We start from the raw sequence: 25,548 nt of genomic DNA, 5'->3' as shown, positions 1-25,548 counted from the left end.
TCTTAATCCCCCAAGGATTCTTAACCATTAGCTACATCCCAGCCGATTTTACTTTTTGAGACAGTGTCTCACTAAATTGATGAGCCTGGAACTTCAGACCATCCTGCCTCAGTCTCTGGAGGCCCTGGGATTATAAGTGTGAGCACCTGGCCAAACTCCAAACCTCCATGTTAAGAATGGGGATAGCCTGGGTTCAATCCCCAGTACTGGGGTGGGGGGGAGAAAAAACAGGGGTAGGGAGCCAGCTACACAGGAATTCTGAGGCAGGAGGATTTAAAATTAGAGGCAACAAAGCGTGGGCAGTTGAGCCAGACCTTTCTCAATAAAAAATAAAAAGCAGTGGGAATGTAGCTCAGTGGTAAAGTACCCCTATGTTAAATTCTCAGTACCAAAGAACAAGAAGAGTGTGGGGTGGGTTGTGGTTCAGCTGTAGAGCACTTGCCTGGAGCATGGGAGGCCCTGGGTTCCATCCCCAGCACAATAAATTAAAAAATGAACTCAAAAGGTGGTAGCCTTGAAAAGCCACTCTTCCTCACCCATTCAGTTCCTCTCCTGCAGATAAATGATCAATTTTGGGGTATCCAAAGATACTTTTTTTTTTTTTGTACTGGGAATTGAACCCAGGGGTTCTTTCGTTTTGCTGAGCTATATCCCCAGTCCTTTTTATTTTTGAGATGGGATCTCACTAGATTGCCAAGGTTGGCCTCTATCCTGTGATCCGCCTTCTTCAGACTTCCAAGTCACTGGGATTACAGGCCTGTGACACTGCCACAAGCCTTCCAGAGACTTATGCAAACAAAAGCAAATATGACTGTATTTTTCTTTTTCTTTTTTTTTTTTAAACGCAAATGTTATTGTAATCTACACACTGTTCGGCCTCTTGCTCATTTTCACTTAACACAACTTGAAAGTTGTACTAAATCAGAAAATGTAAAGAGCTTCTTTGTTTTTTTAATGGCTTTTGAAAAATTCCATTGTACAGTGTTATCAATTGTCCCTCTGAGAGTTCTAGACTTGGTGTTCGGGAGTCACCGAAGGGACTATGCTCTGCTTCAAAAAGAATATGAACTTGCCTGGGAACAAAAAATTATTTTCATTTCACCAACCTCCAGAGAAAACATGTATCATCTTCCTCAATTAGGAGTGTTACCCAGTAAATGATCAATACTTAGGAACATCACCAGTAGAATGCACATGTGTTTTCCTATCACATTATAGTATGTATCTTAGAACTTTTTGCTCAATATATTTTTTTTAAAGAGAGAGTGAGAGAGGAGAGAGAGAATTTTTAATATTTATTTCTTAGTTCTCGGCGGACACAACATCTTTGTTGGTATGTGGTGCTGAGGATCGAACCCGGGCCGCATGCATGCCAGGTGAGCGCGCTACCGCTTGAGCCACATCCCCAGCCCCCTCAATATTTTCTTAAACCTGTGACTAGATCATGTTATTTAGTGAAGAAGGAGCTTTATCAATCATAAAGTTTATATAATTTATTTATTTATTTATTTATTTATTTTAGTGGGGGGAATAACTGAGGGGTTGAATATGAGGAGTTGAATCAAGGGCACTTAAACACCGAGCCACATCCCCAGCCCCTTTTTGTTATTTTGAGACAGGGGTCTCACTAATTTGCTTAGAGTCTTGCTAAGTTGCTGAGGCTGGCCTTGAACTTGGGATCCTCCTGCCTCAGCCTCCTGAGCTGCTAGGATTATAGGCATGAGCCATTGTACCCACCTTGCCTTGCAATATTTTGATAGCTGTATGTCATTTTAGTTGATGTCCTTATGACATCTTCCTCCCTGCTACTGGGGATCGAATCCAGGGGCACTCTACCCCTGACCCACACCCTCAGCACTTTTTATTTTGTTTTGAGACAGGGAATTGCTAAATTGCCAGGCTGGCTTGAATTTGTGATTCTTCTCACTCAGATTACAGGAGTGAGCCACCCCATCTGGTTTACCCGCCATTCTGCCATTTTTATCGATATTAAAACATTGTTCTGGAGGATCAAACATAGGATCCACATGGTCTTTATCAAGCTGCCAAAATGGATCACAAAATGTTAATCTCCATTTTAACCAGTCTGCTATCGACAGACATTTCTGCCAGGTGCAGTGATACATGCTTGTAATTCCAGGTACTCAGGAAGCTGAATCAGGATGATTGCAAGTTTAAGGCTAGCCTGGGCAATTTAGTGAGAACCTGTCTCAAATAAAAAAGGGCTGGGGATATGGCTCAGTGGCTATCGTGTCTGAGGCCCTGGGTTCAATCCCAGTACTGTAATAAAAATAAAATAAGGCTTTTTTTTTTTCTTTTGTGGCACTGGGGATTGAATGCAGAGCCTCAGTTATGCACGGTGAGCACACTACTACTGAGCTGATCCCTAGCCCTTTTTTATTTTATTGTTATTTTGAAACAGCGTCTTACTAAGTTGCTGAAGGTCTCCCTAAGGTTTCTGAGGTTGGCCTCAAATTTACAATCCTCCTGCCTCAGCCTCCCAAGTCCCTAGGAATAAAGGCATGAGCCACCACACCCCACACCCAGGTTGGTCTTCAAATCCTGGGCTCAAGTGATCCTCTGGCTTCAGCCTCCAGAGCAACTGAAACTACAGGTACATGCCGATCACCTGCACTTATTTCAACTTTAGTATGAAAATATTTTAAACCTAAGGAAGAGTTTCCAGAGAAGTATAATGAACACTTGTATCTTTGGTCTGAATTCAGGTATTATCTTCAGGTGTGTTGTATGTGTGAATAATTTTTATTTTTTTGCTTAGCTATTTGTGAATTAGTTGAGGAAATTATGATCCTTTATCCCTAAGTACTTCATTGTGTATCTCCTAAGACATATTGTTACTTGACAATGGAAATGGTCATGTGCCGAGAAAAAAGGTGGTAGAATGCTGAGCTTATGTCGTGTCCTTGTAAGCAGCAGCATAATGTTCTTGATAGCATTTTAAAAAAATACTTTATTAGTTGTTGTTGGATCTTTATTTATTTATATGTGGTGCTGAGAGTCAAACCCAGTGTCTCACACATGCTAGGCAACTGCTCTACCACTGAGCCCCAGCCCCAGCCCCTCTTTTTCTGATGCAGGATCCTGTCCAGGAGGTGGGTGTGTGACTCTGTGGTAGAGTGTTTGCCTGGCATGTGTCAGACCCTGAGTTCAACCCCCAGCACTGCAAGAAAGAGAGAAAGAAAAAGCACAATCTGGCCCAGGGCCCCACAGCCTTAGCTCTGAGTAGCTCTTCAGCCTTCCTTAGAGTTCCTGACCTTGACTTTTTCTTTCTTTGTTTCTTTTCTTTTCTCTTTCTTTCTTTCTTTTTTTTTTTTTTTTTGTAGTTGTAGATAGACAGAATACCTTTATTTTATTTATTTTTATGTGGTGCTGAGGATTGAACCCAGTGCCTCACACAGGCCAGGCAAGCACTCTGCCACTGAGCCCCAGCCTCTGCCCTGAGCTTGACATTTCTGAAGACAGTGCAGAACGTGCCTCCATCTGGACTGGTTCTGATGTTTCCTGGGATGAGCACTTGGCAGGGAATCTGCTGAAGTGTCAGCCTCGCCTGAACCAGCTCTTACCACAGTGGTGGCAGGAAGATGTTCCCACTGTGATACCTTCTACTTTAAGTCACTGTCATTCTGCTGTAAAATACAGGTTTCCCTTTTTCCCTTTAGCTACTTTATTAACGAGTCAATTTTAATTTCTTAATTGTTAATTTTTAACTTTTTAGAACTAACAATGGAACCAATGGGTGCTTTACCCCTGAGCTGCCTCCCCGGTCGGTCCTTTTTATTATTCATTCATTTATATATTTATTTGGTAGTGGTGGGGGTTGAACCCTGGGCACTGTACCACTGAGCTCCATCCCCAGCCCTTTTGCTTTTACCTTGAGACAGGATCTGGCTAAGTTGCAGAGGCTGACCTCAAACTTGCTATCCTCCTGGTTCAGTCTCCTGAGTCACTGAGATAATAGGCACGCACCACATGACACCCAACAGCCCTTTTTATTTTTATTTTTATTTTTTAAAGAGAGAGTGAGAGAGGGAAAGAGAGAAAGAGAGAGAGATAATTTTTAATATTTATTTTTTAGTTCTCAGCGGACACAACATCTTTGTTTGTATGTGGTGCTGAGAATCGAACCCAGGCCGCACGCATGCCAGGCAAGCGCGCTACCGCTTGAGCCACATCCCCAGCCCCAACAGCCCTTTTTATTTCTTTTGTTGAAATATGGTTTTGCTCAGTTGCTCAGTCTGGCCTTCAACTTGCAATCCTCCTGCCTTAGCCTCCCAGGTAGCTGGAATTAAAGGAATGCACCACCCACTATGCCTGGCTTATTTTTGAATTTTATTTGTTTACTTATTTGGTGCTGAGGATTGAACCCAAAGCTTTGCCCATGCTAAATACCCACTTTATGGCTGAGCTACACCCCCAGCTCCAATTCTGGTATTTTATTTTATTTTTTAACAATATTTTTTAGGTGTTGATGGACTTTTGTTTTATTCATTCATTTATTTATTTATTTATTTATTTATTTATTTATTTATTTATTTTTAGAGAGAGTGAGAGAGGGAGAGAGAGAGAAGAGAGAGAGAATTTTAATATTTATTTATTTATTTTTTTAATTTTATCGGCGGACACAACATCTTTGTTGGTATGTGGTGCTGAGGATCGAACCCGGGCCGCACGCACGCCAGGCGAGCACGCTACCGCTTGAGCCACATCCCCAGCCCCTTATTCATTTATTTATATGTGATGCTGAGAATCGAACCCAAGGTCTCACATGTGCTAGGCAAGCATTCTACCACTGAGCCACAACTCCAGCCCCAATTCTGGTATTTTAAATATGAGTGCCTATTAAGACAGAGTCGCTGGGGCTGGCCTTGAACTTTCGATCCTCCTGAGCAACAGGGATGACTTAAATGTGCACCACCATGCCTCGCCAAACTGGGTCACTCTGATCCGTCTGCATCCCTTACATAAGGAAATATTCCTCACTCAGTTTGTATTTTGTCTGTTCCAGTCCTGGAGTCAGCCCTTCCAGGAATCCTGGATCTTTTCTTGGAGAGCAGGACTTAGAATTTTGGCTTCTTTCCCATCTGCCAACAGGCGCCATCTCAGCTCTTGGGGCTCCTGGGAGCTACAGGACAGAGCCTGCCTTCCCAAGAGGAGCATCCATGGCCATAAGGAAGACCATTAAAGTAGCATCCTTTCTTACAGGTGAACCTGGGACCGGACAAAATGGTGGTTGACTTGACGGATCCCAACCGGCCCCGTTTCACCCTGCAGGAGCTGCGGGACGTGCTACAGGAGCGCAACAAGCTCAAGTCCCAGCTGATAGTGGTGCAGGAAGAGCTGCAGGGCTACAAGAGGTGGGCTTGCTGCCATGCAGTCTGCCCCTGCCCAGCCAGGCCCGTCTGGGGTCCTTGCTGGCCACAGAATTGTTCCATGTTCACTCAGCCAATCTAATGAAGACCTACTATGTGCAGGGCCTGTTCTGGGGGTTCAGCAGTGAACAAACTGGGGAAGGAGAAAGTGAAAGTCCTTGCTAATCTAGTAGAGGGGACAGGTCATCAGTCAGGAAACCAGGAAACCCAGGACTGGGGCTGGGGCTCAGGGATGGAGCACTTGTCTGTTATACTGTTTGGTCCCAGAATGATCCCTGGTAACGTACACACACACACACACACACACACACACACACACAAAAGAATGTGAAGCAAGTTATCACAGGCAGTAAAATGGGAGTGGGGGGCTCTTTCTTCAGTTGGATAGTCAGAGAGGCCACTCTCAGGTGAGTGACCAGAGTCAGCCATGTAAATATCAGGCAGGGCAAATAGGAGCAGGAAGTGCAAAATCCCTGAGGTAGGAACCAGCTTGGAAATTTAACGGGGCCTACGTGGCAGAGCCCAGAATGCACTGGGAGGATGGTAGGAAGGAGGCCTGGGAGCTCATCAGCCGAAGGGAGGAGTTGAGTTTTGTCAGTATAATGAGAAAGTTTCGATCAAAGGAATGACAAGTTCTGATTTACTAGTTTGAAAGATCAATGTGGTGATTTTGACAACTGAGTCACTTGGTTATATAAGAGAATTTCCATATTCTTTGGAAATATACCCTGGTATTGAGGAGTAAAGGGATGTCTCCAGTTTAACTCTGGATGGTTCAGAAGGACGAGGGACTGTTGGAAATCTGGGTGAAAGGCCTGTGGTAAGTCCTTGTCCTCATCTTATACCTTTTCTTCAAGTTTGAATTGAAGTTTAGAAGAACATTACAGCAGTACTGTGGAGAGTGGCCCCAGGACAGTGGGAGGAGGCCATTGCCACAGAGGTCTGCACTTCAGTGGTACTGCCCTGGCGAGCGCAGGTTCAGCGTCGTTGGTATCTGCCTCAAGTCCTGCAGCCAGGGGTAGTCACAGTGGGATGTGGCCTCCGATGCTCTGACACCACAACCTGTGCGTGCTACCTTTGGACCCAGAACACTTGGAATTAAGGACATGCCCCGCTCAAAAACAAAAATAAAAAGCTGGGTGTGCTGGTGCATGTCTGTAATCCCAGCTACCATGGAGGCTGAAGCAGGAGGATCACAGGGGCAAGGCCAGCCTGGCAACTTAGTGAGACCAACTTGAAATAAAATAAAAAGGGATGGGGGTGAAGCTCAGCTGCAGAGCACCCAGGGTCCCGTCCCTAGTACGACACCCACACACAGCCCTTGTGATATTATTATTTATGTGTTTCTGTGTGTGCTGGGTAGAGAGTGCAGCACTTTGCACAAACTACGGGCTTTACCACTAACCCACACCCCATTTTAAAGATGTTTTTTTTTTTTAATAGGTTTTTTTTTTTAAGAGAGAGTGAGAGAGGGGGAGAGAGAGAGAATTTTAATATTTATTTTTTAGTTATCGGCGGACACAACATCTTTGTATGTGGTGCTGAGGATCGAACCCGGGTTAAAGATGGTTTTAATCATCTTTTAAAAAACAGGAAGCGGGGCTTGGTGGCACACACCTATAGTCCCAGCAGCTCAGGAGGCTGAGGAAGGCTGAGAAGCATGAGTTCAAAGCCAGTTGCAGCAATTTGGTGAGGTCCTAAGTAACTCAGGGAGACCCTGTTTCTTTTTTTTTTTTTTTTTTATAGGATTCTTTTTTTTTTTTTTAAGAGAGAGTGAGAGAGAGAGAGAGAGAGAGAGAGAGAGAGAGAATTTTTAATATTTATTTTTTAGTTCTCGGCGGGCACAACATCTTTGTTGGTATGTGGTGCTGAGGATCGAACCCGGGCCCCACGCATGCCAGGCAAGCGCGCTACCACTTGAGCCACATCCCCAGCCCAACCCTGTTTCTAAATAAAATACAAAATAGGGTTGGGGATGTGGCTGGCTCAGTGGTCAAGTGCCCCGAGTTCAATACCCAGCACACACCCCCATAAACAAATAAATAAACAGGAAGGTAGGCATGGTGGTACACACCTGTAATCCCTGTAATTCAAGAGTCTAGGGCAGGAGGATCACAAGTTCAAGGCCAGGCCTCAGCAACTTTTGAGACCCTGTCTCAAAATTTAAAATTAGCCTTGTGTGGTGGCACATGCCTGGAATCTCAGCGGCTCAGGAAGTTGAAACAGGAAGATCGGAAGTTCAAAGCCAACCTCAGCAACTTAGCGAGGCCCTAAGCAACACGGTGAGACCCTGTCTCTAAATAAAAAATGAAAAAGGGCTGGGGATGTAGCTCCGTGGTAAAGTCCCCTGGATTCGATTCCCAGTATCAAAATAAAGAGAAAAAACAGCAGCCAAAGGGCTGGGGTATGGCTCAGGGGCAGAGCGCTTGCCTCACATGCACAAGGACCCACCCCACAGTAAAAAGAGCAAAAGAGCAGCAGTAAAGTTGAACTCTAAGAAGCAAAAGCCAAAAGAAATGAGTTCTGCCAACAGGAATTTATTGTGTTCTTCTGCAGAGGCTGGACCTTGTTAATGGAAAGGGCTGGTTTTTTTTTTTTTTTCTTTTCTTTTCTTTTTTTTTGGAACCGGTGATTGATCTCAAGACACTTAACCACTGAGCCACATCCTAAGCCCTGTTTTGTATTTTATTTAGAGACAGGCTCTCACTGAGTTGCTTAGCACCTTGCCATTGCTTAGGCTGGCTTTGAACTTGTGATCCCCCTCTCAACCTCCCGATTTTTTCTTTCTTTCTTTTTCTTTTTCTTTTTTTTCTTTTCTTTTCTTTTTTTTTTTTTTTTTTTTTTTTTTTTTTTGGTACTGGGGATTGAATGCAAGGATGCTCTCCTTTGAGCTGCATCCCTAGTTGTTTTTACTTTATTTTTATTTTTTGGTACTGGGGATTGAACTCAGGGGCAGTTAACCACTTAGCCCCTTTCATTTTTTAATTTTTTTTTTTAAAGAGAGAGTGAGAGAGGAGAGAGAGAGAGAGAGAGAGAGAGAGAGAGAGAGAGAGAGAGAATTTTTAATATTTATTTTTTTTTTAGTTCTCGGCGGACACAACATCTTTGTTGGTATGTGGTGCTGAGGATCGAACCCGGGCCGCACGCATGCCAGGCAAGCGCGCTACCGCTTGAGCCACATCCCCAGCCCTCATTTTTTAATTTTAAGACAGGGTTTCGCTGAGTTGCTGACAGCCTTGCTAAGTTGCTGAGGCTAGCTTTGAACTCATGATCCTTCTGCCTCAGCCTCCTGAGCTGCTGTGATTACAGGTGTGCACCATGGCACCTGCTTTTACTTTTATTTTGAGTCAGGGTCTGGCTAAATTGCTGAGGCTGACCTCCAATTTTCAGTCCTCCTGCCTCAGCCTTGAGAGTTACTGGAATTACAGGTGTGTGCCACCATATCCAGTGGAAAGAGCTGCCTTCGTCTCACTTAATTAAACAGTTCAGACACAGGTAGTTAAAAAGAGAAGCTGCCAAGCTGACAGGGTTGGGAGCAGCTTGTTAGTGAACAAAGTGACATCCTTTATTTCCAGGTTTAAATTCCCAGAGAACAAGAAACGTGCAGTCACACACAGAAACAGGATTCTGCTTAGTCACTAGTGATATAATTTCCAGAGGAAAACATAATGCCAACTGAGATGTTCTCTTAGCAACTGCATCAATTTGCATGTCCAAACTTACAGTGTAATGACAATAATTTGAGATGAAAGAGAAATCCGGTAGGTTGTTTCCAAAGATGGCCACGTCGGTATTTCCCATCCTGCATGCCTTTAGCGATGAAACTCAGGAAGAAGTGGAGTCTGTTCAGGTGTGAAGGTGCACACCTCTGATCCCAACAATGCAGGAGCAGGAGGCTGAGACAGGAAGATTGAAGGTTTGAGGCCAACCTCAGCAACTTATTTAGACCATGTCTTAAAATTTTAAAAAGGGCTGGGGATGGAGCTCGGTGGTAGAGTATGCTGGGGACACTGGGTTCAATCCCCTATACCACACACACACAGAAGTGGAGTCTGTATTCCCTCTCCTTGAATCTAGGCTGGCCCTGTGACTTGCTGTGACCAGTGGAATAGGGCAGAAGGGATGCCGTCTGGCACCTTATGTTGGGGCTTCTGTTTTGCCTGCTTGGAGTGCTGTCTTCAGACCACCATGTGCTGAGGATGCCCAGGGTACTCACAGGGAAAGGACCAGATTGCCCACCGATACCCACTGTGCCCAGCCCTTGGACACAGCCAAGTGACATCATCAGACTAGATTAGCAGAGAACCACCATGCTAATCAGCAGAGGTAGGGCCAGAGAGTCTGTAAATCATTATTTGATGTAACTGCATTTTATTCATGTCACAATAGATAAAAGAAAAAGGGTTTTTTTTTTTCTTTTAAGTACTGGGAATAGAATCTATAGGCACTCTACCCCTCCCTGAGCTACATACATCCCCAAACCTTTTAATTTTGTGACAGGTTCTCACTAAGTTGCCCTGAATGGCCTCAAACTTGGGATCCTCTTGCTCAGCTTCCCCAAGTAGTTGGAGTTACAGGCATGTGCAACCCCATCCATCTGAAAAAGGGCATCTTATTTATTTTTATTTGTTTGCTTTTGGCACTAAGGATTGAACCCAGAGCCTTGTGCATGTAAAGCACACGCTCTATCAATGAACTGCACCCCTAGCCCAAAAGGGAGTTTTTAGATGATGCCTACTATGAAATAATCCTAACATTAAAATAAATAAAATAAAAATAATAACATTAAACAATAAGAGCTCACCTATTTAAAACCTTTTCATAAAGAAGTAGGGAGGATGACTCATGCCCTGTGACTCACACTGAAAGCGATGTGTCAGTCATCTCCAGCTGCTATAACAAAATACCACCAACTTCTGGGCTTTCACCACAGAAATTTCTTTTCTCGAAGTCCTAGAGGGTGGAAGTGCAGGGTCATGGTGCCAGCATGGTCAATTTCTGGTAAGGACTGAACTGGTAGACAGCTGGCTTCACAGGAGTCCTCACATGGCCCAGGAGACAGAGCACAAAGACACTCATCCAGCCAGGCAGGATACACACCCCTGTAATCCCAGCTACATAGGAGACTGAGGCAGGAGAATGGCAAGTTTGAGGCTAGCCTCAGCAATTTAGCAAAGCCCTTCTCAGAATAAAACATTTAAAGCTCTAGGGATGTAGCTCAGTATAAAGCACCCCTGGGTTCGGTAACCCCCACCCAAAATGAAGACATTAATCCATCATGTGGGCCCCACCCTTGGGACCTCATTTACACCTAATTGGCAATTACCTCATTGGCAATTACCACCTAGAAGGACTAGGACTTCCAGGTAGAAATTTTTCAGGGACAAGGTGTGGTCTAGCATCAGGCACCCCTCAGAATGCCACATGGATTCTGTGGTTGACACGTGTCATCATGAACAACGTTCTTTAGGTCACAACTGACAGGAACCCAGTTTAAACTAGCATTAAGACAAAAGGGAACTTTCTTGGGTCATAATTAAGGGGGGTCCTGGAATAGGTCCAGGAATTAAAATTGCAGCCAAGGGCTGCTCCTTCCTTCTCCTCTTGGCTTGTTCAGAGGGACTTCTGTGAATTTCAGGAAACGTGGCTTCTGGCAAAAATCCCAGTTGGATGAGGGAGAGAGAATGGCCTTCCTCCCCCTTGTGTGCCGGATGTCCAGAGAAATGCTCCGCCTGTCTTTGAGCCAGACTTCTCCTGGCCTCAGTGTCTTATTGATTAATCAGTAACCATCTAGCTTTTATCACCATCTTACTTACTGTGTGTGTGTGTGTGTGTGTGTGTGTGTATATATGTACACACACATACATACATACATACATACATACATACACATTTTTTTTTTTTGGTGGGATATACCAGGGATTGAACCCAGGGATGCTTAACCACTGAGCTATATCCCAGCCCTTTTTAAAATTTTTATTTTGAGATGGTCTTGCTAAGTTGCATAGGACCCCACTAAGTTGCTGAGGCTGGCCTTGAACTTATGATCTTCCCGTCTCAACTGTTTGTGTGTGTGTGTGCGCGTGTGTGTGTGTGTGTGGTACTGGGGATTGACCAAGGGTCTCAAAGCTAGGCAAGTGCAGTACCATTGAGCTACATACCCTAGGCCCTATTCTATATTTTTAGTTTATATATTTCTTCATTTATTGACTGTTTTCTTCTTCCCCAGTGAAATACAAATGGCATGAGAGCTGATACTTTGTTTTGTCTAGATCATACCATTCTCCTTGCTATCTGTAGGGGCTTGGTTCCATGACCCCTGCGAATACCAAAATCTTCAGATACTCTAGTCCCTTAAATGGTTCACTATTTGCTTATGCCCTCCTCACATCCTCCTGTGCACTTTAAGTCAACTCTACATGACTGACAATACCTAATGCAATGTAAGTGCTAGGTAAATAGTTAATATTTAGGGAATAATGACAAGAAAAAAATCTGTACGAGTTCATTATTATTTTATATTTTGCCAGAAATTGAACCCAGTACCTCACACTTAATAAGCCTGCAGCCTACCACTGAGCTACATCCCTTAGATTTGATTACTTTTTTCAGTACTGGGGATTGAACTTTTTTTTTTGAGGCTAGCGAGAATTTTTAATATTTATTTTTTAGTTTTTCGGTGGATACAACATCTCTGTTTTTTATGTGGTGCTGAGGATCTAACCTGGGCCTCACGCATGCCAGGCGATCGCGCTACCCCTAACCCTAACCCTAACCCTTGAGCCACATCCCTAGCCCTGGGGATTGAACTTTTGACCTTGTACTAGGTAGGGAAGTGTGTTACTACTGAACTGCATCCCCAGCCCCTTCTCCCCCTTTATGAGTTGGACTCTCAGTATGTTGCTAAGGCTGGTCTTGAACTTATGATTTTCCCATCTGGTCCTCCCTAGTAGTTAGAATTACAACCATGTGCCACTATACCTGACAGATGCAATTTTTTAAAAGATATATTTTTGATCCATGATTGGTTAAATCCACTCATGTAGAACCTGGGAATATAGAAGTACAGTTGTATTTATAATGTCCTGGCACAGTAGATGAGTTTATAAATATTTGTTGTATTAATTAATAAATGATGCCAGATAGCATATACTTTCTCATTTAATCCCCCAATCCTATGAGGTAGGTACTGTTATCTTCATTTTATAGGTTGGGAAAACATGACATAAGTTAGATAATTTATACATGGTCACATTTCTAGAAAATACAGAAGCTTGAAATACTAGCCAATGCCATTAGACAAGAGAAAGAAATAAGAGTCATCAACACTGGAAAGGTGGAGAGAAGATTCTCAGTATTTCAATCAAAATATCTCTGATTCAATTACTTTCAACCCTAATATTACTATTATAGGAATAATTATTAAGACCTTTCACTTTCAAGCTGCAGAGATAAAAAATAAAAAACAATCTATTTGGGGCTGGGGATGTGGCTCAAGCGGTAGCGCGCTTGCCTGGCATGTGTGCGGCCCGGGTTCGATCCTCAGCACCACATACCAACAAAGATGTTGTGTCCGCCGAGAACTAAAAAATAATAAATTAAAAAAAAATCTATTTATTTGTCCCCCTTTCCTCAGTGGCCTGATTGCACCAAGAGAAGGCCCAGGGGGAAGAAGAAGAAACGATACTGTGGTTACCAGAGCCTGCAATGCCAACAGTGACAAGGAGGAGAAGACAATCATGAAGAAGCTGTAAGTCAACTTGCTATCCCTGTTATGACTAAATGGTGGCTCAGGAAAGTCATGGGGGCAAGGGAAGATTGGTCAGCTGCCAGGGCTGGGAATTCCTCCTACTGGTGGTAGTGCTGTATCTGACAGGAAAGCTCAGTGTGAGGACATCATAAGTATGGTATCCCTAGCCCACAGTCTGAGCACTGGACATACACCCATCAGTACTAGGAAAGTGGAGAGGAGACTTGGTATGTGAATCAGAATCTCTCTGTCTCTTGTACTTTCAACCATAATATTATTAATAAAAAAATTATTTGCAGCTTCACTTTCCATGGTTTCAATTAACCGCTGTCAATCACAGTCCAAAAAATATTAAATGGAAAATTCCAGAAATAAACAATTCATGAGATTTATTTATTTCTACAGTGCTGGGGGTTAAGTCCAGGGCCTTGAGCATGCTAGATAAGTGCTCCACTACTGAGCTGAGAATCGAACCCAGTATTTCACACATGCTAAGCAAGTGCTCTACCACTGAGCTACAGCCCCAGCTCTTGAGTTTTATTTAGAGAGAGTGAGAGAGGGGGGAGAGAGAGAGAGAGAGAGAGAGAGAGAGAGAGAATTTTTAATATTTATTTTTTAGTTCTCGGCGGACACAACATCTTTGTTGGTATGTGGTGCTGAGGATCGAACCCGGGTCGCACGCACGCCAGGCGAACGCGCTACCGCTTGAGCCACATCCCCAGCCCATTGAGTTTTACTTTGAGTGTTGTTCTGAGCCATGTGATGACATGCAGCACCTCCTACTTCCTGATCTTGGAAGTGCATCATTCGTTTTTCCAGAGTATCCATGCTGTGTGTACACTATGCCTGTTAGTCACGTGGTAGCTGTCTTGGGCATCAGATTGACAGTTTCTGAATCATAGTGTCACAGGGTCTTTGTTCAGGTGACCCCTATTTTACTCAGTAATGGCTGCAGAGCTTGAAATCCATGATGCTGGCAATTAGGATGTGCCACAGAGAATCTGCAAAGTGCTTCCTTTAAGTGCAAAGTCGAAAGGTTTAGAAAAATATAGTATCTATAGGGTTTGGTACCATCTGCAGTCTGGGGTGTCACTGGGGGTCCTGGAGCATATCCCCAGCAGATAAGAGGAGACAATTGTGTATTAATTCATGGAATAATCACAACAACCCTATTAGGTAGGCACTATTAATCATTCCCATCTTATAGATGGATAAATAGATATCAAGAGGTAAAGTAATTTACCCAAGTCCAAACAGGTGGGCGACAGCGAGTTGAGATCTGGGCCAGTTCTCCCTTGTGTCTGTGCACCACGGTGGAGCCCCATTCGGCCCTTCTCATGTGAAATTCAGATTCTCAGGAATCAAGTCAGTGGACATGTGCTTCTCGGTGCCAGGTGTTGGGACAGTGAGACGCTTGTCCTCACCCCACACGGAGGCAGACAGCTGTTGTTCTGGCTGCTCTGGAAGGTCTGTCCCCTAGATGGAGACCGAGAAGCAACCTAGACCAGGGTCTCACACTCAATGTCTGTGGGCCCAGTACTTAGTGCAGAGGAAGGATGGGCATGTGGGGCAGGGCAGGGGCCATTTGTCCCTCAGCTCTGTCTGGCCAAGGGATAACACACTGTCAGAGGTTCTGATTCCATGTGTGTGTGTGTGTGTGGGGGTGCACTAGAGATTGATCTCAGGAGTGCTTGACCACTGAGCCACATCCCAGCCCTTTTTGTTTTTATTTAGAGACAGGGTCTCACTGAGTTGCTTAGGGCCTTGCTAAGTTGCTGAGGCTGGCTTTGAAATCAAGATCCTCCTGTCTTAGCCTTCTAAGTGGCTGGGATTACAGGCATGTTTCACCACGCCTGGCAGGAAATATTTTTGAGGGGTCAGAGATTCTGGGTTACTTTCCAGGACCAATTTAGGATCTTTTTGTTTCTTTTTTCTTTTCTTCTTCTTTTTTTTTTTGGTGAACTGGGGGGCTGCTGGGAATTGAACCCAGGGTCACACTGTACTACTCACCTACATTCTCAGCCCTTTTAATTTTTCGTATTGAGACAGGGCCTCCCTAAATTGCCCCAACTACCCTTAAATTTGCAATCCTCCTGCCTCAGCCTCCTGAGTAACTGGGATTACAAGCAGGAGCCACTGCACCTCGCTTGTGTTTTGTTTCTTGAGATGGGGTCTTGTTGACATGGCCCAGGCTGGCCCTCAATTCCTGGGCTGCAGTCTTCCTATTTCAGCCTCCCCAGGAGCTGAGAGGACAGGCAGGTGCCACTGAGCTAGGCTTTTCTTTTCCTTCTTTCTTTCTTTTTCTTTTTTTTTTTTTTTAACCTCAGGAACAGGGTTGAGTTAATGATCTGCAGTTCCTGCACAAGTCTTCATTGTTAGCACAAAACACTTTCTTATTTATTCCCTTTTCATTCCCATCCCCCACTCCCCTCTACTTCCCAGCCGCCCTCCCCCACCAGCCACTATATGGAATTTAACATGTATCATTTTACTTGACTGCATTTCTAACCCATGTTTATTGTTCTGTGCCGATGTGTTTTCAGTAGTAGCTTAAATTTTGTTTCAATGCCTTATTCTGTTTCCCAGTATTTTTAAAAAATAATAATATTTATTTTAAATCTTTTTAAAAATTAATTAATTAACTTTAATTAGGTATATTTGACAGCAGAATTCATTTTGATTCATTGAACACAATTGCTGCACAACTTTTCATTTCTCTGGTTGTACATGATGTTGCGTTGCATGATATATGTAGTCATACGTGTACGTACGGGTCATGATGTCCATCTCATTTCACCATATTTCCTGCCCCCACCCCATTCCTTCCTCCCCTTTGCCCAATCAAGGTTCCTCCATTTATCCCATGCCTCCCCACCCTCATTATGGATCAGTATCCACTTATCAGAGAGAACATTCAGCCTTTGGTTTTTTGGGGATTGGCTTATTTCATGCAGCATGGTATTCTCCAACTCTATCCATTTACTGGCAAATCCCATAATTTCATTCTTCTTTAAGGATGAGTAATATTCCATTGTGTGTTTATGCCACAGTTTCTTTATCTACTCATCTATTGAAAGGCATCTAAGTTGTTTCCACAGTTTTGTCACACTCAATTGTGAATTGAGCTGCTATAAACATTGATGTGGCTGCGTTCCTACAATATGATGATGTTAAGTCCTTTGGGTATAAACCAGAGTGGGATAACTGGGTCAAATGGTGGTTCCATTCCAAGTTTTCGAAGGAATCTCCATCCTGCTTCCCAGATTGGTTGCACCAATTTGTAATCCCACCAGCAATGTATCAGTGTGCCTTTTCCCAACATTTATTGTTGTCTGTATTTTTAAAAAAATATTTATTTTTTAGTTATAGGTGTACACAATATCTTTATTTTATTTTTATGTGGTGCAGAGGATCGAACCCAGTGCCTCATGCATGGTAGGTGAGTGCTCTATGTTAAGCCACAACCCCAGCCCCATTTGTCTATATTTTTTATAACTGCCATTATGACTGATGTGAGATGAAATCTTAAGTTTTGATTTGCATTTCTCTAATTACTAGAGATTACATTTTTTTCATATACTTGTTGATTGTATATCTTCTGAGAAGTGTCTGTTCAGCTTTTATTTTAATTTTTTTTTTAGTTGTAGTTGGACACAATACCTTTATTTCATTTATTTGTTTTTATGTGATGCTGAGGATCAAACCCAGGGCCTTGCATATACTAGGCAAGTGCTATACTGCTGAGGGTGAACCACAACCCCAACCCCTTATTTTAATTTTTTTATTTTTTGTACTGGGGATTGAACCCAGGGGTGCTTAACCCCACTGAGCCACATCCCCAGTCCTATTTTTATATTTATTTAGAGGCAGGGTCTTGTCATGTTGCTTAGGGCCTCACTTAATTGCTAGGGCTGGCTTTGAAGTCAAGATCCTCTTGCCTCAGCCTCCTGAGCCGTTGGAATTACAGGTGTACACTACTATGCTGGCTCCTAGCTCTTTTTAGTTTTTATTTTGAGATGGGATCTCACTAAATTGCTGAGGCTAGACTCAAATTTGCCATCTTCCTGACTCAGCCTCCTGAGTCTCTGGGATTACAGGCATGTACCATCATGGCTGACTTTCTTTTTTTTTTTTCCCCTCACTAAACATTTTTTAAAAATTATTTTCACTGACCACCCATATGTATGTTCTTTTAAAAAAATTTTTTAGATGTTGATGGACCTTTATTTTATTCATTTATTTATATGTGGTGCTGAGAATCGAACCCAGTGCCTCACACATGCTAGGCAAGCGCTCTACCACTGAGCCCCAGCCCCAGCCCATGTTCTTAATTTTAATAATATAGTTTGTTAACACATCCAAAATTCTATCATTTCAACAGGTGATTCCTATAAGACATCATTAATAAGATATCTTCCATTCTGTGTGTTATCTACTTATGTTTAATGTACAGCACATTTCATTTAAGACACGCTGCCTTCTTAGTGCTTGTGGGCCACATGTTCCTGGGGCGACCATATTGAACAATTCAGTCCTGGCAGGTGCATGCTGAGAATCTTCAGCTCTTGAGAACTGAGTCCAGATGATTTTCTTCTTTCTTCATTTCTTTTTCTTTTTTTTTAAATAATAGGTAAAATATTCATAACATAAGATATACCATTCTGACCACTAAGTGCACCACTCCAGGTGTTTACCGCATTAGCACATCTATTAATTACCATTATTACCTCCACGACCTTTTCATCATCCCCAGGTGGAACCCTGTGCATTAAACAATAACTCCCTGTTTTCCTTTCTACCAGCTTTTGGTAATTTCTATCCTACTTTCTGTCTTCACACATCTTCCTGTAGGTGAAACCCTACATTTGTACCTTTGCGTCCAGTTGATTTCAGTTAGCCTAGTGTCCTCAGGTCCATCCGTGGTATAGCATGTGTCAGAACCTCACTCCTTCCTCAGGCTGAATCATATTTCATTGTATGGATGGACGTATTTTGTTTATTCATTCATCTGTTGATGAGTAAGCACCGTTTCTAAGATCCTTCCAGACAGCAGTGTGAGGTTCCACCACTAGCTTCTCACCCCAGCCTAATCCTTCACACAGTGAGGGGCCCCCAGGTTGCCAGCAAAACCACCCCCAATCCTATGAAATTCAGATTTTCCAGGGAGATGCCTCCATCAGTGAAGCTGTTGGGCTATGAGCTACACTGGTCAGGGACCTGCCAAGAATCAGATGTCACACTCAAATAGGCATCACTGAACAAGTGGTGGCCCACACCTGTAATCCCAGTGACTCTAGAGGCTGAGGCCAGAAGATTGCCAAGTTTGAGGCCAGCCTGGGCAACTTAGTGACACCCTGTCTCAAAAGGAAATTTTTAAAAAGGGCTCAGTGGTACAGTGTCCTGAGTTATGTCCCCAGCACACGTACACACACACACACACACACACACACACACACACACGTAGGGAGGTAAAGAGATTCAGTGAAGGGACATTTTGCAGATGTGAGGTAAGCGCAAGGGAACCCTGGGGCGTGGACAAGCACTGCAGGACTGTTGCCCAGGGGGACTGTGTGACTGCTCAGTCTGAGGGCAGAGGCCGAACAGCTGGAGGATGAGAGGAAATCAAGCACAGGAACTGCGAAGGTGGGGCCTGGTGGGAAACTGAAAACAGATCCCGTGCCTCTCTTCTCCCCTGTCTTTCCTTCCAACAGCTCCAGGTCACTGAGCCCAGCAGAAGCTGGAGGAGGGGAGCCCAGGGCAGCGAGGGAGGGGATGGACCTAGCTGGGGGCACGTTCTTAAGTGGATGAGCAGCACCAAGCGGTCTGGAATGGCCTCTCGAGGCTGATTTCTCCAAAAGACCACCTGAAACCAAATTGATTCATTTATTTTTGGTACTGGGATGAACCCAGGGGCACTTGACCCCTGAGACACATCCCCTGTCCTTCTGTGTTTTTTTATTTAGAGATGGGGTCTCACTGAGTTATTTAGGACCTTGTAAATTGCTGAGGCTGGCTTTGAACTCGCAATCCTCCTGCCTCAGCCTCCAGAGCTGCTGGGGTTACATGCGTGGCCACTGCAGCCGGCTCCTTCATTTGTTCAGTGCATATTTAAGCCCGGCATGTATTGTGCTCTTATAGTCCCCGGTCCTTAGAGGCTGAGGTGGGAGGATGACTGGAGCCTGGCAACACAGAGACCCCATTTGTGGGGGGGAAGAAGAGAGAAAGAAAGAGAAGAAATGACATGGAAGATGGCGGGTGGAGCTCGGTGGTGGAGGCATGTTGAGCATGCTCTAGGGCCTGGGCTCAACCCTGCACTGCAAGAAAAAGAAAGACAAAACTCAAGGCTACCGTTGTTCTGGATGCTGGAGACACAGAGATGGAATTTCTGCCCCAGAGGAGCTGGCACCCTGGTGGGGACAGGAGAGGGAACTGGCACAGAAATAAACTGCAGGGAATTTCAGAGAGCCACAGTGCTATGAAGACTATCAGACACAGTGCCAAGCGAGTGACCTGGGGAGTCCTGAGAGGCATCTGTGAGGAGGTGACATTCAAGCCAAGTCAATAAAAATTGAAGGCAGATGGGATAGTAGGAATAAAGGGCCTCAAGGTTGCAGATAGCTTAGGGGACAGAAGGACAGGGAGGCTGGACAGTGAAGACAATGGAGGTGGAGAGCCAGGGGTCCTGCTGGGGACAGCTGGGAGTGAAGTCAGCTCTTCCAGGCAAGGCAGTGAGGAGCGGCCTGCTCCAGGCAGGGGTCTGAGGTGTTTGGCTCAGGCTCTCAGGGTATCCAGAAGGCATCCACTTCTGGGGGAGTTCTCTGGTCGCTTATTGAACTTCTAGCCCGATGTGACAGAAATGAAACATCTGCCCTTTGCATAAGCACAAGGCCATTAAGTCGTGGTCGGATGAGCTTATCGAGCCGTGGAAAGAATGAGTGAGTCAAGGAGTGACGCTCTGGAGAAGGGGTCAGGCCCAGGAGGAGGACTTCTGACTTGATCCTGAGGACACGGGAGCCCCTGGAGGGCTAAGCTGAGGAATGGCTTGGTCAGCTGCACACGGTGGAGGACAGGTCCTCCTGGCTGCTGCTTTCACACGTAGGTGTCAGGCATCCCTGGGAGGTTGCATGCACTGCTGTGGTGGCCTGGATGGGGGTGGCAGAGGAGAAGTGGCAATACCAGGAACGTGTTCGGGATGCGATGACTAACCTGTGGCAGATGGCTGGCCAAGGATGCCTGCCAGGCCTCTGGCATGAATGACTTGGAGGTGGGGGTGTCGTTTCCTGAGACGGGAGGACAGGGTGGGGAGCATGTTGCTGGTTCAGGGGAGGATGGCCTGGCACAGCTGTGACACCAGCATCCACATGTGGGGACAGGCTGCTGGGGGGATCAGGGGCTGGCCCTTAGGACACAACTCGGCCCAGCACCCAATGTTGGCCCCGCATGTCCTGGCCTCTCAGTCCAGGTTGTACTTTGTGACCAGCCCAACATTGTTATAAGCTCTTTGTGAGGGAGAGGTCACCTAAATTTGTTGTTCTTGGCTCTGGGGAGACCTTTATAGGTTTTGTCTGTTCTACCTGGGACTCCATGTGTTATTCATTTCACAGGTCTGTTTTATAATTATAGGTTAACATTGAAAAGTGATATTTTTGGGCTGGGGATGTGGCTCAAGCGGTAGCGTGCTTGCCTGGCATTCAAGCATCGCTGGGTTCCATCCTTAGCACCACATACAAATAAAGATGTTGTGTCCGCCGAAAACTAAAAAATAAATATTAAAAAAAATTCTCTCTCTCTCTCTCTTAAAAAAGAAAAGTGATCTTTACCTTTATCACAAAACTTAAAAAAAAAAATGGTGCATGCCTTTAATCGTAGTGGCTTGAGAGGCTGAGGCAGAAGGATCACAAGTTCAAAGCCAGCCTCAACAATTTAGCGAGGTACTAAGCAACTCAGTGAGACCGTCTCTAAATAAAATACAAAATAGGGCTGGGGATGTGGCTCAGTGGGGAGTGCCCCTGAGTTCAACCCCCAGTACCCCCCCCCCAAAAAAAAAGAAAGTAAATAAAATATTAAAAAGAACTAAGGATGTGGCTCAGGTGTTAACTGCTCCTGGGTTCAATCCCCAGTACCAAAAAAAAAAAAAAAAAAAAATATTGCGATACACCATCTGTCAGGGTGGCACAGTGACAATGTGAATCTGGACCCAACTCCTGGTTGCACAGCCCACTGTGTGAAATGGGGCCTGTTCCTTAGCCTCGTGGGACCTCAGTTTGCTCCACTATGAAACAAAGATATTAATTGTGTGACAGCAGAATTGCTGAGAGTGTGACTTGGGCTGATGGACGGAACACCCGGAATAGGGTTTGACCCATAAGAAGCCTGAGTAAATGTTTGAGTCATGGCCCACAAGAGTGGCTTGCTCTCTGCTCACTCTTGCCCCTCTCTCCACCCAGGTTCTCCTTCCGGTCTGGGAAGCCGACCTAGGTCAAAGCCGTGACCTCTGACCTCAGACTTGACCACAGCAAGATGCCCTCCAGACCGTCTCCCTCCGCGTCCAAACTGTTTTTGCTCTTTTGCTTCCGAGGAAGGAGTGGAGGTTGTTGCAGGCTCACCTTCTCACGACCACAGAACTGGACACCCTGGAACTTCTGGCCAGGGCGGGCGACTGGGGCCCCAAGAAATCCAGAAAGCAGAAGGAGTGTGAGATAGAGCCACGTCCTGCCTCTAGGGCCGGGAGAGGCCTCCAGTGTGCGGACACCTCCGGTCCCACCAATGCCCCAGGCCTTTGAAGGTGGCAAGGTGGGGGAGAAAGGAGGAGCAAGTGGTACTGACTTCCCAGTGCCCTCTTCACTGGCACTTGGCGAATATTCGATTTAGCTCCTGTGATTTCCTTTACATAATTTTGTATTAAAGTTAAATGACTTTTGTACTTCTTTATTTTTCTTCTTCTTTTTTCTTCCCTTCATTATTGGGGATTGAACCCAGGGGTGCTTAGCCACTGAGCCACAGTCCCCAGCCTGTATATTTTTTATTTTGAGATGGGGTCTTACTAAGTTGCTCAGGGCCTCGCTAAGTTGCTGAAGCTAGCCTCAAAATTGTGATCCTCCTGCCTCAGTCTCCTGATCTGCTGGGAGGCATTTATATTTTCTATAGCTATTTTACAGTGAATTAAGGTAGAATTAAGGTGGTGTATACAGCATGTATGTGTGTGTGTATGTATGTATGTATGTATGTATATATATATATATATATATATACATACATACATAGATACATACACACACACACACACACATATTTTTTGAGGGGGGTACTGGGGATTGAACCCAGCAGCCCTCTACCAATAAGCAACATCCTCAGCCCCCATCCCTTTTTGAGAAGGGTCTCACTGAATTGCCCAGGCATCCTCCTGCTTCAACTTCCCATGTTGCTGGGATTTCAGGTGAGTGGCACCATACCTGGCTGCAATTATAATTTTAAGAGGCTATTAATTTTAAGTCTCATCTTGATTTCTTAAGATGTTAAAATGTGAAAAACAAATGGGCATTTAGGAATCTATGACATGCACCACAGGGAGTGCAGGTGGCCACGCTTTACAAATAAATGAATTGAGCCTGCTGAACATGTCCCAGGGGTCTGTCTTCTTGGTAGGTGACACTTTACCATGGATTACCTGATTGTTCTTCATAACAATTCAGGAAACTGTGTGTGGTGAATCACACTTGTAATCCCAGTGACTCAGGAGGCTGAGGCCCAGCCTGGCATCTTAGCAAGACCCTGTTTCAAAAAAATAAAAAATAAAAAAAAGGTGGGCCAGGGATATAGCTCAGTGCCTGCCTTTTATGCATGAGGCCCTGGGTTCAATTCCCAGCACCACCATAAATAAATAAAAGCCTGGAGGGTAGGATTGTGGCTTAGTGGTAGATTGCTTCCCTAGCATGTGTGAGGCACTGGGTTCAACTCTCAGCACCTCATAAATAAAGGTTCATCAACAACTAATAAAATATTTAAAAAATAAAAGCAATAAAAGGCTGGGCTGTGGCTCAGCAATCATGTGCCCCTGGGATCAATCACCAGTACAGGTGGTGGGGAGGTGGGCAGGGGGCAGGAAGGACTTGAGGCAGCTCATGTTCATACGTGCCTTTCACAAGGTCAGTGTTTTCACAAAAACAGTGGCTGCTGGGGGTACAAAGGCAGACCTAATCCTGAGGCCTGGTTCTTGGTGCAGATCTTCGATAAGTGCTAATATTAGTGACCAAAGTTTCCCACATGCCTTGCTCAGTTCCCTCTTAGATATCTCACCCATATTGTGTCCTCATAAGCCCATGAGGTGGGTGTGTTGCTGTTGATCAGCCATTTCTGTAACACCTGCATCTTGAGACATGGGGTTCCCTTGCCTAAATGCTCTCCTGCTTTCTCCCTCATGGGGACAGATGGCAAGAGCCCCCTCCAAAAGCAATGTCATGTTGAAATGACCCTGGGGACTCTGGCTCCCTGGGAGAGACTCATGGAAGTCATAAGGAATGCTTGGAGCGCAGCCCCTGGTCATCCCTGGCTGGGGCGTGGGCATCCTGGAAGATGCGTCCTGGGAGCTTTTCTCCCAGAGGCGGGTTCTGAGTAACCATAGATGAGAGCTGCCACATCCCTGGGCTCTAAAGCTCCCACAACACTGGCTTCCAACCAGCATGGTCCCAAGGAGGGGCAGGCTTAGAAGCTGGTGTTTGAGCCCCGACTCAAAAGGCACCAGAAATGGTTGCAGCAATAATCATCTTTTAAAAATGATCAGCCAAGCTCAGTGGTGTTCACTCGTGATCCCAACATCTCAGGAGGCTAAGGCAGGAGCATCACAAGGTTGAGGCCCACCTGGACACCTACCTGAGCAAGACCCTGCCTCAAAATAAAATTTTAGACAGGCACTGTGGCGCACATCTGTAATCCCAGCGACTCAGGAGGCTTGAAGAGAATCGTGAGTTCAAAGCCAGCCTCAGCAATTTAGTGAAGCCCTAAGTAACTCCGTGAGAGTTAAATAAAATACAAAAATGGTTTGAGGATGTGGCTCAATGGTTGAGTGCCCCTGAATTCAATCCCAGTACCAAGAAGTAAATTAATAAAAATTAAAAAGGGGCTGGGGCTGTTGCTCAGTGGAGGAGCACTTGCCTAGCATGTAGAAGGTCCTAGGTTAAATCTCCAGTACTGCAAAAAAATAAAATACAATCAAAGATCAGAAACTTGGAGGCACTAATTTGCCATCAGTCCTGAGCACTTGTAAAATACTTTTTTTGTGTGTGTGTGGTACTGGGGATTGAACCCAGGGCCTTGTGCATGCAAGGCAAGCACTCTACCAACTGAGCTATGTCCCCAGCCCAAAACACCAATTTTGAATCCTGTTAATAGCTAACAGTGATTACTGAGAATTATCCATGTGCAAAGCACTAGTCCAAGTGCTTTTTACATATTAACTCACCAAATCCTCACGTTTGCCCATGTCAGTACATCTCTCCATGCCATGCAGGAGGAAACTTGACTTACTTAGGAGCTCCAGTTCCTACCCCACCACCAGGCCACAGTCCCCTCCAAGATAAATAGTAACACTTGTGACTTAGTCCTCAGGGCACCCCTACAAGGCAGGTGAGCCTGATGGACAGGTTTCAGAGGGGAAGTGATCTGTGTCCAAGGTCGTAGGGCTGACAACACTTAAGCTGATGATACATCTCTCAAATCCTCAGTCACAATCTACTCAAGTGCTCAAGTACTGGGATTGAGGGAATGAACGGAAGGAGGGCAGTGGGATGCGTAGTGGGGACTGAGAGCCTGGAAGGAGGGTCTCCAGCACAAGACAGGCCTGGGTGGATGGTACTGAGCCACCTGAGAATTGGATCTAACCAATTATAGCATCTAAAATTCATGGTGGGGCTGGGGATATGGCTCAAGCAGTAGCATGCTTGCCTGGCATGCGTGCGGCCCGGGTTCGATCCTCAGCACCACATACAAAGATGTTGTGTCCGCCGAAAAACTAAAAAATAAATATTAAAAATTCTCTCTTAAAAAAATAAAATAAAATTCATGGTGCTTACAAGTGCCCTATGACTCCTGACCCCTTACTCAGGTATTGTATCAGCAAGACTGTCTGGATTCCTAGGACAATCCCCAAAGCTGGTTCTCAAACCCTACGTATTTCTACTTCTACCTTATAAAAAGAGAAAGACACATAGTTGGCCTTGCCTGGCAATAAATATTTTAATTTTTGTTTCATTTTTATGATGACAAATAATTTTCAAGTTTATTTCCTTTTTTTGTTTGTTTGCTTAAATACAAAGCTAAACCACAAACAGGTACAACCAAGACATTTTATCTCACATTTAAAGACTCCTGCCGGATCCTCCTCCAATTTGCTGACCACTGACCAGGCTAGGG

The 25,548-nt window shown here is 44.8% G+C and overlaps 1 protein-coding gene across 2 annotated transcripts in view; it reads left to right on the top strand.

The window, feature by feature from the left end:
- RILPL2 (Rab interacting lysosomal protein like 2) overlaps positions 1-25,548 on the top strand; it is a 37,044-nt gene that overhangs the window by 3,333 nt on the left and 8,163 nt on the right. Inside the window, exons 2-4 of one of the 2 annotated variants that reach the window (XM_081284975.1) lie at positions 5,224-5,375; positions 13,027-13,140; positions 21,588-22,350. In XM_081284975.1, coding sequence (XP_081141101.1) covers positions 5,224-5,375; positions 13,027-13,140; positions 21,588-21,618 — 297 coding nt within the window. In that variant the 3' untranslated portion in view covers positions 21,619-22,350. Of the gene's footprint in view, positions 1-5,223; positions 5,376-13,026; positions 13,141-21,587; positions 22,351-25,548 lie in introns of those variants that run through there. The other variant, XM_081284974.1, reaches the window with a different exon arrangement.

This window comes from Spermophilus citellus (assembly GCF_964194105.1).
Source record: "Spermophilus citellus genome assembly, chromosome: 3".
NCBI classification, from domain to species: domain Eukaryota; kingdom Metazoa; phylum Chordata; class Mammalia; order Rodentia; family Sciuridae; genus Spermophilus; species Spermophilus citellus.
The sequence above is the reverse complement of the archived record's forward strand: the minus strand, read 5'-3'. Positions and strand labels throughout refer to the sequence as shown.